The sequence below is a fragment of the Cervus canadensis genome, chromosome 12 (assembly GCF_019320065.1).
Source record: "Cervus canadensis isolate Bull #8, Minnesota chromosome 12, ASM1932006v1, whole genome shotgun sequence".
Classification (NCBI taxonomy): Eukaryota; Metazoa; Chordata; class Mammalia; order Artiodactyla; family Cervidae; genus Cervus; species Cervus canadensis.
Window position 1 is genome coordinate 52,082,153 of NC_057397.1, and position 17,386 is coordinate 52,099,538.

The following is a 17,386-nucleotide window of genomic DNA, read 5'->3' on the forward strand; positions in this document are numbered from 1 at the left end:
ACATAGAAGCAAAACTTGGGAAGAGTTCATCAAAATAAGTTTTAGTAACTAAGCTCATGATAACTCTCCAGAGTTACACAAAAAATACTTAGACCACCACCAGACACATTAGTAAAATCAATATTTTATTAATCATTGGCTATTATTATTCAATCAAGTAAACATATGCCAACTTCGTTTGAAAATAAAAAATGATAAATAATTACCACAAAAGGGAAATGTACTATAATTGAAAAAAAATTAATTCTGAACAGGTAAAAAGCAGAACTGATGGACAGATAAAGATTCCTCAATGACTGGGGTACATGCAGATCAAAATCCACACCTAGAAACAAATAATACAAGAGAAAACAAGCTAGAAATAGATCAAGAAGAGTCCATCTGTGCAAAGAAAAGGGTGCTTCACAAAACGGAAGAGGACAGGAACATGGGCAGGATTTTAAAGGAATAACTGAAGTTTTGGAGGAGCAATATTGCTGGTAGAGAATAGGATGACCTCTGCATGGATACAAAAATTATACAAGCAAAATAACCTATCGTGAAGTAGACTCTCAGTGAATGGCAGCTATTTCCCTCCCTACCCCTTCTCATTCAGGAACAACCTAAAAGAAAGATGCTCAGGTACTTGAAGTAAAAGGACATTTTTTTTTTTCTCCAGACTCCCAATAAGAGATAAATTTTGAACTTTGAGGCTAAGTATGACTTTGGACTCATTCTTTCACACTTTAGAAATGCTTAATGGAGAATCTATGTAAAAGTAGTAAGAAGTAAAACACCCAGTCAAAATACCACTTTTTAAATTTTTTTTTTATTTTGGGCAAAACACCACTTTTAGAGGTAGAATAATAGCGAAGGTAGAGGAAGAGAAGCTAGAAGAACTGTCAAATTGTGTGCAAATCAATCTCTCTAAGTCAAAGTGTACTCATATAAATTATATCTGAGCAAAAAATAACTGAAGAGTGCATATTAAACAACAGATTAGTTACTATTATAATTTGAGGCGACAGATCAGAAACAGATTTTCAATTTAATACACCATCAGCAAAGAATCAGTGAAGATGGCAGAGAAAATTATTTTATAAAAACAGGAAAAAAAAACAGAAAAAGAAGATAGAAGATTCTGAAAATTAAGAATAATTAACCTGAAATACAACAGCAGTCAAGGATAATGATCTATCATGATAAATGAAATATCATGAAAATGATAAAATTAGAAAATAGTATGAGAATTAGATGCTACAAATGTGTAATTTTGTAATGGGTTTTAAACAATTCAATAAAAGTGTGCAAAAGTTATTGGTCCTCAGTAAGAACAAAAAGTAAGAGTGAGCACCGTTAGAGACTTTAAAGCAACTGGACATTGCTGTCAGGCTTTCATTGTATTTTACATGATACCGAGCCATGTTATGAATATTGATCTAAAACATGGCCTGTGTGTCCAACTCTGTGACACCATGGACTGTGGCCGGCCAAGCTCCTCTGTCCATGGGATTCTCCAGGCAAGAACACTGGAGTGAGTTGCCATTTACTACTCCAGGGGACCTTTCCAAACTGCCCCAAGGATCAAGCCCACGCATCCTGTGTCTCCTGCACTGGCAGGCAGATTCTTCACCACTGCACCACATGAGAAACAACTAAAAACTGGGCACATCTAACTGAGAAGGAGGAGTGGGAGGATATATGTGTTGGAGGTGGGAAGGGGTAGCAGATTTATTTCAAACATGGCTATCATCTTCCTCTCTCCATATCCTCATCTGCAATGTGTCTTGGCAGCTCTTCTTAGTGGGAGCCGTGAATACAGACTGGCTTAGAACTTGCTTTGGCCGCTAGAATGTGGTACAAGCAGCATGACATTTTTGAGACTAGGCCTAAAGGCTCCCTACACACTTCTGCTCTTCTGAGGAATCCCTGCCTCTAGTATCTGATAAGTTGGGCTACCTTGTGGAGGGCAGAGACACTACACAGAACAAAGTCTAATTAGCTGGATTGTTCCAGCTGAAGCCCTCCAAAGTACCCAGTCCTGCCTAACCCACAGCTGACCACAGACACAGGAGTAAGTTCAGCAGAGACCAGTCTAGCTCTGTCCAGAAGAACCACGCAGCTGACCCATGAATACATAGACAATATGAATAGTTGCTGCTTGAAGCTACTAACCTTGGGACTTGTGTTATGCAATACTAGTGAATAGATGTAGGAAAACAGGTGTTAAAATCTCATCCTACATTGTAAGAATAAAGCAGATAATAAACATTAATGACTCAGAAACAGCAATAAACATATTTCTTAATAAGCATATTATTTAGAAATATCACAACAGATAATATGAAATACTTCTACATACATTAAAAGTAATACTCTTCGGACTTCCCTGGTGGTCCGATGGTTAAGAATCTGCTTGCCAATGCAAGGAACACAGGTTCGATCCCTGGTCTAGGAAAATCCCACAGGCTTCGAGGCAACTAAGTCCATGTGCCACAATCACTGAAGCCCGTGCACTGCAGTGAAGAGGAGCCTCTGTCTGCTAGAGAAGGCCAGCGCAGCAACAAAGACCCAGTGCAACCAAAATAAATGTCTTTTCAATTTTTTAAAAACCATAAAAAATTCTTCTTGTTTAGAAATACAACAATAAAAAGCTAAAGTTATTGAAAGTGGGGGAATGTGGAGAATGAGCATGAGGTAGAGTGAGTAGTCAAGAAGGTCCTGTTTGTTTTAATTAACCTTGTAGAACCAGTTCAGTTTTTCATTATGTAGAACTATAACTTTGTTAAATAAAAAAATTTGATTTTCTATATTACATTTTCAGGCCACACACCACTAAAATTAGACCTTATTAAAAGACAAAAATAATATAAGAAGATTCAGTTGCATGGCATTAAATCTCTTATTTTTGTCTTAATCAGAGAAAAAGTACAGAGCATCAGTCAGCAAATAAAACCTGCGCTCCTGCTAAGTGCTGAATGTTATACTTGTTCTAGGGACAAAACATTGAATAAAACCCTCTAACCGAGAAAAACACATTAAAATATAATCACTGCACAGTGGATTAGGTGCTAAAATAGTAATAAATGGGATATGTAGATAAAACACTATATGGTAATAACTATGTGCTGGTTCTTCCTGATCACCTTATTAATATCATTTAATCCTCTATTTTACATGATGTGATGAGATAATCTCCATTTTACATATCTCCATTTTATAGAAAATGAAGAGACCAAGGCAGAGCTTCACTATGACCAAGTCAGAATAGATAATGAAGTCTATATATGAACCCTGATTAGCACTGAGCCACTATACAGTTGAGGAACACAAGGGAAATCACTTAGCTCTCTGCATGGGGGAGTTTTCAGAGTCCTGAGCAAAGAGAAGGACTCGCTAAGCAGAAGTGAGTAAGATGTATGGGTCCTTGGTCAGGGAGAATGTTAGGAGACACTGCTGGAAACAATTAGTTCCAGACTATGAAGTAATAGAGGAAACCTACAGATAATGGGTAAAGGAGAGATACTGAGCGGGGGAAAGACATAAAAATATGCATGGTTTTGAACACAGCATCTGAATGGTGCCATCAAAAAGGATGGAGAGGCCAACGTGCCACAGCGATAGTGGGTGAGAAATGACAAGACCAGAAATGAAACCAAGGGTATGGCAGGAAAGAAGATAAGGGGACGATGAACTTCAGAGCTAAGTTGGAGGGTAAGATCATCATGGTTTGGTTTCTGAATAGCTCTGGAGATGAAGATGAAGGCAAGGAAGACACTAAGTATATAACAGGCTTCTAGCTTGAGACATGTGATAAATATCAGAAAATTTCCAGTAGTCATGTATAGATGTGAGAGTTGGACCACAAAGAAAGCTGAATGCCAAAGAATTGATGCTTTTGAACTGTGGTGTTGGAGAAGACTCTTGAGAGTCCCTTGGACTGCAAGGAGAGCCAACCAGTCCATCCTAAAGGAAATCAGTTCAGAATATTCTTTGGAAAGACTGATGCCGAAGCTGAAACTCCAATATTTTGGCCACCTGATACAAAGAACTGACTCATTGGAAAAGACCCTGATGCTGGGAAAGATTGAAGGCAGGAGGAGAAGGGGACAACAGAGGATGAGATAGTTGGCTGGCATCACTAACTCGAGGGACATGAGTTCGAGCAAACTCCAGGAGTTGGTGATGGACAGGGAAGCCTGGCGTGCTGCAGTTCATGAGGTTGCAAAGAGTTGGACACGACTGAGCAACTGAACTGAAGTTTAAGGAGGAATACTAAATGTCCAATTTGAGATTAGTTGAATTGAGGTTGCTTTGGAGCCATTTAGGTGTTTTATTCTGGCAAACAAAAGATGGCTCCCAATTTAGGAAGAGAAAAGTGAGCCAGAGATATTTGGGAATCATATGTTTGAGAATCACAGGCTCTTCTTGAGGACAGAAGTCATTACTAATTTCCTCAGCATTTTGTCTTATATTGGAATGTTACAGCACTCAGTAATCGACAACTTAAAACATAAATACAATTTTTAAATTACATGAGATGGTCTGTAGAAGAAAATATTATGAACACCTATATTTAGGGTAACTAAATTTTGAATGATTTTAGTCTACATGCAGTCGCATTTGTGCTCACTACATCAGAAAATACAAGGAAAGAGAAAATAATTATGTTTCTATTTAAAATGAAGATGAGGGACTTGCCTGGTGGTCCAGTGGCTAAGACTCCATGCTCCCAACTCAGGGGGCTTGGGTTTGAACCCTGGTCAGGGAACTAGATCCCACATGCCACAACTAAGAGTTCTCAAGCCACAGCTAAAGATTCTGCATGCCACAACTAAAAAAAAAAACAAAAAACCCACATGCTGCAACTAAGACCCACTGTAGTCAAATAAATAAATATTTAAAAAAATAAAATGAAGCTGAGTCTGATAAAAACAGAAAAAGGGAAATCAAAGTAAGAGCAGAAATGGAGAAAGTGAAAAAACAGTATGAACAAGAAAACAATTTGAAAGTAAAAAAGCTGAATTCATTAATAAAATTAATTTGAAAAGCAAAACAGGAAATGGTAAGATTTCATTACTATAGAAGATAATTTAAACTGGGTGAAATTATCCTTAGCTACATGCTAGTAAATTTTTTAATGTGGAAACAGATAACAATTTGTAAATTAAAAAATAAAAATCCAGTTCTGAAAGAAACCAAGCACAAGATCAATTACACGTAAGTGAGAGAGAAAATGCCACCTACGCTGAAGATGCAGGCCCGGCTGCCGACGTGACCTTTGCAGGTATTATTTTCTGTAACAGGAATCCCATCCACACTGACTCTAACAGTGTAGGAATCTTCTGGCATTGCTCTGGAAGGCAAATGGAAAATACATATGGAATGCAAAACTCTGTTATTTATTCATTCATGAAAAATACCACCCCAGACTACATGTCATTTTGGTAAAAAAAAAAAAAAAAAGTGTCTGAAAGTCTAACTGTTGTACTTGTGTGCATGCATGCTAAGTCACTGTTGTACAACTGTGCTGTTGTAGAATTAAATTCAAAATTAATTGTGCTTCTGTGCAATTCAATTCAATTCTATATTATGGAAAGTTGCTCTCCATCCTGAACTCTGTACTGCAAATTCTCACATCATGGATCTCAGGCAAATGCTTATTCTAACCAATGCACCAGTCATTGAGAAGAAAATAATAACAATCATTTAAAATTGTAACATATCACGTTGGTACAATTATTTTATGCTTTGCTTTTTAAAAAGTTTTAATCATGTTTCTCCCTAAGTAAGCTGCAAAACAGTCAACAAGCCTAATACGGATAGAATCCTCTGGAATACAGGCTACCTGTCTCAGTATTCAAAGTGGCCATTTAAAATGATTAATTTTTCTCCTAAGTTGCTAATAACAAACATCAATTTGAGTTGATAGTAAAGAACTTGAAATGTCAATCTACAAAATGATCATCTTTAATCTTAATGAGCATGTCAAGATTCTGAACAAAATTAATCAAACCAGACAGGAAGGTATAATTTTGATATTTTGAGGAGCATCATTGCAATTTAATAGTGGCCATTTATCTTCTAAAAGAGATCAATAATGATTAGATAATAGCTCTAATAACCTAGGAAAGGATATAGAACACATTTTGATCATGCCACTATGTGGAAAGAGTACTACAAGTGAATATAATAAAGATATAAAATAGTCTAAACATCATGAAGTCAAAAATAATAACTGATAATCAGAAAAATATTATTGCAATTGCCAGAGTGATAAAACTATTATAAAAATAATATGTATAACTGTGGTTCTGATATGATGAAAATGATGTTATTAAAGACACTTTACAACATACCTAGTATAACATGTAATATGGGTTGAATGACTTGAATCTTTTTCTACATCACAAGAAATTGATCGGAAAGAAGAAATTAATTGCACTCTGTTTCCCAATTCAGCATTGTCAACTCCATAGTCAAACTGGTTTGCTTGAGCAAAACCTGGAAGAGTAAAAACACTCAATTATTACTAATGGAACTCTGTTTTCAAGGATCTAACAATTATCATTTTGTATTGAATCACCAAATGAATAAGGAAGAGTATTGATGTAAGCAGTTAATCTACTTCACATTTACCCCTGTGATTGCAATCTGCTTTGAAAAAATAAAAATTAGCCTATAATTAATTAATTCATGAAAGCAATGCTTTCAAATCTATTATCTGTCAGGTGTTGTTAAAGGCATTGGAATCAAATGGCTTATAGCCCACTAATGGGAGAGATGGGTGAAGAAATAGACAATATACAAATATATACCACCAGATGTTGTATCTGGTGGGGATAACTACTATGAAAATAGCAGGCAAAGGGGCACAGAAAGAGCAGACAAAGTGAACAGGATTTTATAAGGCATGCGGGGGTAAGGGGTGTCTTTACCTTGAGTACCTATAAAGCAAAATCTGAGGTAAGGACTTGCAGGTAGAGAGTTTGAGAGTTGATCCCTTAGGGACATGAGAGAAGAAAACCTGAAGAAGAAAATCTGGACTCCACTGAAGGCAGCTGGGGCTGAAAGACTTTTAAGGAAAATACAGACAGCCTCTCAGAAGCAAAGAATCAATGAGAAGAAGCATATATTCATCAAACTCTCTCCCATTCACTGAGGGTTCCCCATGGGGGAAATGATTTTTCCTGCACTTTCAGGCTGCACATAGGTATATGCCATCTAGGTTCCAACGCCACTGCATCCATGAAGCTCTGGGACAAAGACACAACTGTGGGACCTGGAGGGGAGAGCTGGAAGCATGGATTGAGTCAGGGTCCACAGGGAACGTTTTGCCACAGCTGTGCCTAGAATAAGAGGTGGGAACCAGGATGTGCGGCTGAGTAAAAAAGGCATCTGATACAGTTGACTCCTTGTGCCATACAGGTATTCTCATGAATGCTAAGTCACTTCAGTCGTGTCTGACTCGGCAACCCTATGGATTGTAGCCTGCCAGGCTCCTCTGTCCATGGGATTCTCCAGGCTAAAATACTGGAATGCCCTGCTACACCCTTCTCCAGTAGACCTTCCCGACCCAGGGATCAAACCCGTGTCTCTTACATCTCCCGCATGGGCAGGTGGGTTGTTTACCACTAGTGCCACCTGGAAAGCCCACAGATATGCTCAGACCCTACATTTGAAGTAGAATGCATTATCAAGTCTACCAGACAGTGGTCAGCTAAGAGCTCTGCTAAAGATGTAATAGAGGGACTTTCCTGGTGATCCAGTGGTTAAGAATTCACCATCCAGTGCAGGGTACATGGGTTCAATCCCTGGTCAGGAAACTAAGATCACATCTGCCTTGGGGCAACTAAGACCTAATGCAGCCAAATAAATAAATAAAATATTTTCTAAAAGCTTTAACACAACAGGGTTAATGGGACAAGCAACAGGCCTCACCAATTGGCCCTGAGGCTACAATTAATATTTGTTTGACCTCTCTCTGCCATTGTGCTTTCCCTACCCATAAGCCAGAACTTCAACTGATGGAGTGATGCTAACCTTCATCCTGAGGATCTGAGCCCTTTTTTTTTTTCTTCCCCATTTGTGGTTGTGGCGGCCGCCTATGCTTATTGACAGTGATCACTGCACATGGAAGCCAAGGGACGCCCCAAGAATACCACAAATTCCAGACACACTCCTCCTTGTCTGTATTAAGGAAAAACAACCCTGCCTCTTCAGGATCATCAGAAGTGACTATCTCTAGCAGTCCACTGCTTACGTTTGCTGAATTCAAACTGATAGGACAGTAGCGGTAGTTTCAGTTCAGTGGAACCCAGACCGGGATCCCTGCCAGAAGCATCCTCTATCTGGAAACTCAGACCCAGAACCCAAGAGAACCTAAAATTGCAGGGACAGAAGGCACAGATTCAATCTTTTGATTACTGGAAGTGGTAAGGACAGGGAGTAGCCCTTCATTCCCAGCTCCATGTATCCATCTGTTGGGAAACAACAGTACGGACCTGCCATGGCTCAGTGCCTGTGGCTCTGATGACGGACAGCGTCCCACCTCACAGGATGTTGTTCCCAAGCTGGGCTCTTAGTCTTGCCAGCTGTAGGCTGTTCCATCATTCTGTTGGGTCACATGTTTCAGGATGATGCAAGGTTCATGGTCATGTGCCCACTATCACAACTTTTTCACTATAAAATATGTTCCTTGTTCTGAGACTCTATTTTGTGAAATCTTATGGCTCTTTATGGAATTTCATGGTATTCTGTGGAATTATACTCTCAGAAGATGAGACCAGCAAAGGGACTATAGAAAGAGAAGGCAAAAGCCTTCTGTGGAGCGGGTGTCAGTACCAGCAGTAATGAATCTCTGCTTGTCCACGAGGGAAGGAAAGTGATGCAGCTGACATGACTGAGTGACTGGGTGGGATTCCTGAGGACGGCCCCTACTGAGACTATCCTACGTGCTGGTCTCTGCTACTGACAGGGCAGGGAGTCAGCAGCAGCAGTAGGTAGCTGAGTGCTGGTGAAAAGAGATCCGAGTGTTGGCCCATGCATAGCCTTCCCCCATGGCCCTCTCTTCACAGGCTCATTGGACAAGCACTCAAGTAGCCAAGGAGAGAAGCTTCTGAGCAAGTCATCCAGTCAACCCAGGTGTTCTGCTATCTCTGTCTCGTGGAAATTAACTTGAGACCTATAGGTCTGCGGCCTTCCCTGGTGGCTCAGAGGGTGAAGAATCTGCCTGCAGTGTGGGAGACCTGGCTTCGATTCCTGGGTCACTGTGTCAGAGGTTCATCCATTGCCAGGGCCATAAACTATAGCCGTGGGAACACTGCATGCCAGGGGACAGTGTCGTTTACAGGAAGGGGTGTCTGGACCCTGACGTCTTGGGCTGGAATCTCAGCTTAGCAATTCCTTGCTGTCTGAACCTGAGCATTAGCTTTAGACATAAACTCTCTTAGTCGTTTTCATTAGAAAAATGACCATAATAATCTACTTAGCAGGAATTACCAGGAAGACTAGATGAGGCCTCATATATGGTACTTGACATGGTGCCTGGCTCCTAGGTTAAGAGCGCAGTTGATATATACTATATTTTAAGTCAGCCTTCCCAAGTGGCTTGAGTAGTGAAGAACCCACCTGTCAACGCAGGAGGCATAAGAGATGTGGGTTTGATCCCTGGGTTGGGAAGATCCCCTAGAGGAGGAAATGGCAACCCACTCTAGTATTCTTGCCTGGAAAATTCCATGGACAGAGGATCCTGGCAGGCTATGGTCCATAGGGTCACAAAGAGTCAAATACAGCTAAAGCAACTTAGCATGCATACATGCATATTTTAAGTTACAAAATATTGATAGTTATTATTAGTGAGATTCCCTGGTGGCTCAGACGGTAAAGCGTCTGCCTGCAATGCAGGAGACCCAGGTTCGATCCCTGGGTTGGGAAGATCCCCTGGAGAAGGAAATGGCAACCCACTCCAGTACTCTTGTCTAGAAAATTCCATGGATGGAGGAGCCTGGTGGGCTACAGTCCATGGGGTTGCAAAGAGTCGGACACGACTGAGCGACTTCACTTCACTTTAAAATACTTTTAAAATAATAACAAAACATATAAGTGAGAGGCCAGGATCTGAACCACGACTGTGATGCCAACCTGGTACCCTTGTGATATTCAGAGAAAAATAATATTTAAAAAAGCACATTACAAAGCTATTCCCAGTTATCCAATGTAACTTCCTCTAGAACCTATGTTCTTAGCACCTCTTCTTTATAGGTAGAAAAAGTAAGCAGAAACTAAACAAAGGGTAGGGGTTTTAATAAACATCTTCTCTTCTTCTAAACTTAAAACTTAACCAAAAAGGACTCATCCAATATAGGCTAAAGTACAAACATATCAATTTGACATGTGAAAGATACCTGCAGTGAGTTTGCAATCTAGGAAGGCAGTTACTGCTCAAATGGAATTTTGAGAAGATACATGAAAACACAGAAAAGCAAACTACTTGCAAAGCCACTTTTTCCTTTTGCCAATTTCTGCTTATCTCTGTACTTCACATTGAGTTTGGAACACTCAGACGGGCTGCTGGCCACTAACTAAAGAACAGAGTTTTACTTGTGGTGTGGCTCAGGATGAGATATGAGTATTTACTTTCCTGTTAGGCACACATCACATCAATGATACGGTAATATCAGATATGTTCTTCAGCATTTCTATGACACATACAAGTCTAAAAAATAACACCAACAAAAGATGATATTGTTTTTAGCTTAGGAATTGTTTCAATGTGTTTTATATATATGTCTCATATATATGTGACATATACATGTGCTCAGTCGTGTCTGACTCTTTGCAACCCTGTGGACTGTAGCCTGCCAGGCTCCTCTGACCATGGAATTTCCCAAGCAAGAATACTGGAATCGGTTGCATTTCCTACTCCAGGGGATCTTCCCAACCCAAGGATTGAATCCACGCTCCTGCATCTCCTACACTGACAGGTAGATTCTTTACCACTGAGCAACTGGGAAGCCCTATGATAAATATATATATATTCCTGATATATATATGAAAATATGAACCAATTCAGTAAGATTTGTAAATATTCTCATTATAAATTTTGGTGAAAAAACTATAGGAATATTTCTAACTTATTAGCTACTTCCAAAGAGTTAAAAGGCAATAGAAAAGAATCAGCTTTAAAAAAGAATTCTAATTTAAAAGTAAAATTCTAAATAAGTCATTGGGTATAAAGAAGATACCTCTGGAAGTACTCCAAAGCACAAAGATTACATGAAGGGCTGGGTGTACCCTGGAAACAGAAAAGGTGGAGGCTTCAGATGGAAATTCCTGACATGTTGATGTATTTTTTTTCCTTTTTTCAGAAGAACTGGAGACAAGACTAGCCAGGCACGCAGTCCTGGGTCTCCTGATAGCAGCCTGTGCTATTATCATGAAAAATGTGTGTGCTGTCACAGCCAGCAGTTGTTATGAACAACGCAGGCTGTTTTGATTCCTCTAGTTTAAAAAATAAAAAAAAGCAGCGTTGAGAAAGTACAAACCCATTTAAAATCTGTAACATTCAAAACAATGGGAAAAATGATGCAGTGTGATGGAGGAGAACTTCTAAAGAAGGAAACCGTCCCTATAAGATAAATGCAAAAGAATAATAAAAATAAAATGGCTCTAATTTATGGGGCAGATATTATATACCAGTGCCTTAGATACATCATCCTTTTCAATATTCACAATAGCCCCAACGGGTAGGAATTAATAGCCCATTTCACTGATGAGGAAGCCAAGGCTTAGAGAAGAAACTTGCCCCAGTCCCCTAGTGGGAAGTGGCAAAGTTGGAGCTGAAAGCCAGTTGGACCTGACTAAAGTCTATGTGCTTTCCATAATATTATAAAACTTATATAATTCACCACTTCAGTCAAACAAAAATATACCTGCTAGACATTGTAATAGGGGAATATCTAGAAAACAACAAAAGTAAAATGTTATACCTTCCAGTTGATTTTTTTAACAAAGAGTTATATCAAGGAAGACAACTGAGAAATACAGGAATGAATATCAACAAATAAACACAATAAAGTTAGAAACACTCTAGAACTTATCAAAATGATAACACTCCTCATTAAATCCGTCATCTTAGAAGGAGATACAATGATTTCTACAATCATGCCACTGCTGAAAACACTTTTACTTGGGCAGCATAATTGTAAAACTATATAACTTTGACTCCTGAAGATAGACTTTAGAAGAAAGTAAAGCACTAGCAATTTTATTTTTTGCAAATTTTTACCTGTAAAGTTCATTATGTGTGGAAATAGACAAAAGCCATTTGAATACAAAGAAATACTAACAATAGATCTTTCTGGAAGGTGGAATTTCAGAGAACTCAAGTTAAATATTTCTATATTTTACTTTGTCATATCGTGACTGCTACAAAAATTTTAAAAGTTATATGGTACCAACATTTAGGTGATCAAGTATTTAAAAACCCATTACCAACATTTAGGTGATAGAGTATTTAAAATCCCATTAAAATCACAGTTCTTCTATGATTAATAAATCATCTCTGTATTCAATTCTAAACCTGGAGTCTGGGTCAGACACCACACTGACAGGTTAAAGTAGTTCCTCCAAATAAATTTTGTTCAGGTACCACAGTCTCGTAGACTTGGAGATCTGGTGTGTTTTGCTAATTCATTATCATTACCTTAGACACATTCTGTATATATCATGGGCCCCAAACAGTATTTAGACTCGCCTTTGAGAAAGACATAAGCTGTCACAGCTTTAGTCACCCACTGAGTATGGTTAAAGCAAGGACAGGGAAGACGTACCAGAGTGGGCAGAGGCACCTGCAATTCAAATAGGATTTAACTATTCTATAATTCTCGGCCAGAAGCATCCAGAAATACAGACTGATGGGAAAACTAGAGAAACCAGAAATTCGTCATGACATTTTGTGCTTCATAATTAAGAGGACTACTCCTGAGCCTCAAAAAGTTCACCAAAGAGAAAAGGTTATAGCCAGATGAACAAGGATGTTCCTCCAAAATGCCTTAAGAATGGAACGGTTTGTTTTGTTTTTCCCTATTTCTAACTAGGGATGATCTGAGTCTATGTGCCTAAACTCAAGCCATGGTTCCTGGATCAGAAAAAGCATGTGTACTAAGCCGTTTCAGTGGCATCCAACTCTTTGCGACCTTGTGGACCGTGGCCCAGCAGGCTCCTCTGTCCATGGGATTCTCCAGGCAAGAATACTGGAGTGGGGGGCCGTGCCCTCCTCCAGGGGGATTTTCCCAACCCAGGGGGATTAAAACCCCATCTCTTACATCTCCTGCATTGGCAGCCAGGTTCTTTACCACTAGCACCACCTGGGAAGCCCCCAGAAAAAGTGTAGGTATTTATTTATTTATTTTTATTGGAGCTAATTGCTTTATAATGTATTGGTTTCTGCTGTGCAACACCACAAATCAGTCAAAATTATACACACACACACACACACACACATATATCCCTCCCTCTTGAGTCTCCCACCCACCCCATCCCACCCCTCTGCGTAGTCACAGAGCACCAGGCTGGGCTCCCTGTGTTAATATTGCAGCTTCCCACTTTTGAGGCAGAAGGAAATAGCTGAGCGGTTTTATTGTTTTGTTTTGTTTGGGGACTTTCTCTCATGGCATTTAACTCTCTGTTAAAAATCCAGCACTATCTAAGCAAATATTAACAGCAATAAACACTACAAGGGAACTATGGATAAAGACATTTTTAAAAGTCTTTAACAAACACATTGTCTCCAGGTGTCTAACTCTTAAAAAAAAATAAAAAACCAAAAACACACTTTAATCCAAAATATACTGTTCACAATTTAGAGGCACAAACCATTTCAAGTACATAATTGAGAGATTAAAATTCTACAGAAATTTTACTTAGAAATATTGAAAGACACTTCAATACATAAGACAGAATTGTTAAATATCTTGCCTTGTTAATTCTCTGACTCCAAAAAATTCCCATTGCACTTCTTATTTTAAAGACTAAATAAAAGTTTTTTTATTAATATTCTTTAAAAACGTTTTCTTTCCCATCCTTCAAAAACTCATAACTATCTGAATACTACCATCACTTAGATTGTAAAGGCTGGATAGCTAAATGAACCATGTATTTCTACTTAACTCAAGAAACATTTGCTCATTAAATATATTCTGTAATTGCCTACTTTGTTTCCATCCCAAGACCAGGCAAGGAGAAAGTTATACATAACCCATGCTCTGATGAAGTATATGATAAGGAATGGGTGGCAGAAGAAGGGATCCAAAGTTTTGCTTTCAATTGTCCTTCTCCCTTCATAACCATTCTACTTCTGCATCACACTCCCTTCCTAACATCCTACTCCCTTGAACTCCACAAATGTTTTATTTAATATAAAAATAAATGTGATTAGACCCATGAAGAACAAAGTAAGTAACTGCAGAGTGGGTTAAAGATGTTCCTTTCAATTCAGTCATTCTAGTCCAGATCCTGGAGTTAAGCAAGTAATTATAATACAAATTCAGATGGTCAGGTTGATAGAGACTCTCAGGGGTTTCATTAGGTGTGAAAGAGGATAGAGTTTTCCTACTCTGGCCAAATAGAAAAGCAACTCTAGTAGATTTAAAAGAAAACAAACAAACCAAAAAAAAACCAAAAAAACAAAACCCATCAATCTCTAAATGTGAATGTCTTTAAAATACCTCAACCTTGGTGAAAAATAAAAGGCAACCATACCTTCTCCTTTGATAGTCAGCCTTGTTGCTCCATTTATGCTGCCATATTTAGGTATTATTTCTGTGATTTTGGGAATTATTTTAGAGCCATCTGAAAGATATGAAAGTACAGAAGAAGTAAAAGCCTCAAGTACTTCATTTCAAGCATCAAATGTTGTGCTACAAATTACAACGGTGTAAGAAAATCATCATGGAGATTACAGGACAGAAAGTAAATACTTATGTTTTATTTTTGGTTCTATTACTAACCAATGACCAGACAGGGAATTAAGTCTTTAACTTAGTTAATATTCATTGGCTTCATGTAGCGCACTATCTTACCTGCTACAAAGAGAAATAATACATGATCATTTTCAGCATTCGTACCTATCATATTAAACATTTATTAGACCCTTAATTGCATATAGTGCTCTGCTAGATGCAGTTCCATAACTACAGCTATCAGCCCACACAGCAGCAGACAAGGCTGGAGAAACAGCTCTGTGGTGAAAGAGGTCATTATCAAAGCCCCTAAGAAATGGTAAATTGAAAGAATAGTCCAGCTACAGAAAGGAATGGTGTGTTTTAAGAAGAAACTGTTTTCTGTGACAGAGTTAAGACTTCAGGGAAGATCATTTCTGAAGCTTTCTGAGGATAGTGAGTTCTCAATGTAAGGGTCACTAAATCATTCAACAAACAGTGTTAGGTTCCTGGGCATTGAAAAATGTGTGACATTCCCAACTTTTCCAACAGCTCAACTTAGTAGAGTGACAGAAGAGAGCACAGGGGCAACGTGAGTAAGAAGGGGCATTTCATCCACACTGCTTGGGTCTACTGGCTGTTTGAAAGAAGAGTGTACCTGCTGTGTCTGGGAGAGCAAACATGAATTAGCTAGACTGGACAAACTGGGGGCAAGATGGACTTCTAGGCCAAGAGAGGTGCCTCTGCAAACACAGGGATAGGTGAGCAGATTTCTTTGGGGAACTGGAATTGAAGCTTCAAAATAACTCAAAAGTTACAGGATGGCTTAAGGGATTTATTTTCTGCTTAAATTGTACAGGTAATTATTCCGTCCAGTAACACATTCTCAGAATAGGTGGAAAAATTTAAGTGACAGAAAGAAAAACCACAGAAATTTGAAATGGACGACCGAGAAAAAGTCTAAAAATTATGATTTTATTCATTCCTGCCTGAGAAAAGTTTAGTGTGGACTTCACCTACAGTAGCAAAAGCTCTCCAGCATAAAGAAGATTGCCTCCCCCCTCCAATACCCAATGACTCTGCCCTTGACGTTTGTCTTGGTCAAGAGTTCCAAGGCCACTCCTGCTTCAGGCACATTTGTAACCTGGAGCAGTCCAGAGCCAAGAGGAGGAACTCCAGCCAGCAGGCTGGATCCCATCTCCTAGCCGCGCTGCTCCTCGCCTATCTCAGGTTCACCCTCCCCGTTATCTCCACGGCCAACTCCAGTTTCTTATCTTATCAAGGCTCTTCCCAGCCCTCTCCTGGGTATTACTTTGAAGGCACAGGGCAGCTGCCCCAGGAAATGACTGACACCCGCCACAAAGACCCATTCCTGTCCTACTAGGAGACTGTCCTTCTTTAATGGGGAAGGGACCCAAAACGAGTGAGAAGGAGGGGTTGGATTGCACCCTCCACCCCCAGCCAAGTGAAAAAGATTAAAGTGTTAGTTGCTCAGTCATGTCCGACTCTCTGCGACCCCATGGATTGAAGCCCAGCAGGCTCCTCTGTCCATGGGATTCTCCAGGCAAGAATACTGGAGTGGATTGCCATGCCCTCCTCTAGGGGATCTTCCCGACCCAGGGATCGAACCCAGGTCTCCCGCATTGCAGGCGGGGTCTTGACCGTCTGAGGCAACAGGGAAGCCCACCCGCAGCCAAACTGCAGTCTGTTTTGCAAATGAGTCACCACGAAGGGGTGAGGTTCCATAATTCAAAGAGCACCTCTGATGGCAAGAGCAATCTGTCTCCGATTGTCCTTCTGTGACTGCGTGTCTGTCTCTGCTTAATCCTGCGTCCCAGGCTTCCTAAACCTAGTCCCCAGGGTCTCCACGCAGTTACCACCCTCAGCCTTGACCTAGGCTTGACCTAGGCTGGAGCCAGGTGCCGCCTCTACCCGGACCCCGGGAGCGTCTACGCCAACCTCTCCTGCTTGCCTTCCCGGTGCCCCAACTGAGTTACCTGTGTGGGGCTCTGCGATGCTCAGGAGCAGCCCCCAGAGGCCGCAGGTCCCCCAAAGCCACAGGTGTCCCATCGCAGCGCCGGCTGCGCAGAGTGCACGCCCGCGACTCGCCTGGAGCTCGGCCCGCGTCCCTGCTCCGCCGGCTCGCGCGCCCGCCTGGTCCAGGCGCGCAGGCGGACCCGCCGCCCGGGGGCAGCCCCACGCCGCGCCCCGCCCCGCCGGCCCGGGCGCCCCCGGGGGTTCGCGCAGACGCACACCCTTCACCCGGCGCCCAGCTCCCTGGCCCGTCGGTCGCCACCGAACCTCCGCACTCACATTTGAGTGCTGACGCCTCAAGGCTGTCTCCACAGGTCCAACAACCCCACGTTTTCCTCGCAAGAGAGATCCAGCGGCAAGTGTTCCGTCAACCCCGCCTTTTCTTCCTTCCGCTGTTAGCCTCCTCCCGCATCCCTGTCCTTCCTCCCTTC

The 17,386-nt window shown here is 40.6% G+C and overlaps 1 protein-coding gene and 1 non-coding gene across 2 annotated transcripts in view; one reads left to right on the forward strand and one right to left on the reverse strand.

Moving 5' to 3' along the window:
- The window catches only part of PKHD1L1 (PKHD1 like 1), a 169,930-nt gene extending 152,851 nt beyond the window's left edge, over nucleotides 1-17,079 (reverse strand). Inside the window, exons 1-4 of the mRNA XM_043483981.1 lie at nucleotides 16,919-17,079; nucleotides 14,743-14,832; nucleotides 6,339-6,483; nucleotides 5,227-5,335 (exon numbers count right to left, since the gene is read on the reverse strand). Of these exons, the coding sequence (XP_043339916.1) occupies nucleotides 5,227-5,335; nucleotides 6,339-6,483; nucleotides 14,743-14,832; nucleotides 16,919-16,991 (417 nt within the window). The 5' untranslated portion in view covers nucleotides 16,992-17,079. The remainder of the gene's footprint in view (nucleotides 1-5,226; nucleotides 5,336-6,338; nucleotides 6,484-14,742; nucleotides 14,833-16,918) is intronic.
- TRNAC-GCA lies at nucleotides 9,844-9,915 on the forward strand. The gene has a single exon. It is a non-coding gene; the product is annotated as a tRNA-Cys (tRNA).
- Nucleotides 17,080-17,386: the final 307 nt, after the last annotated feature.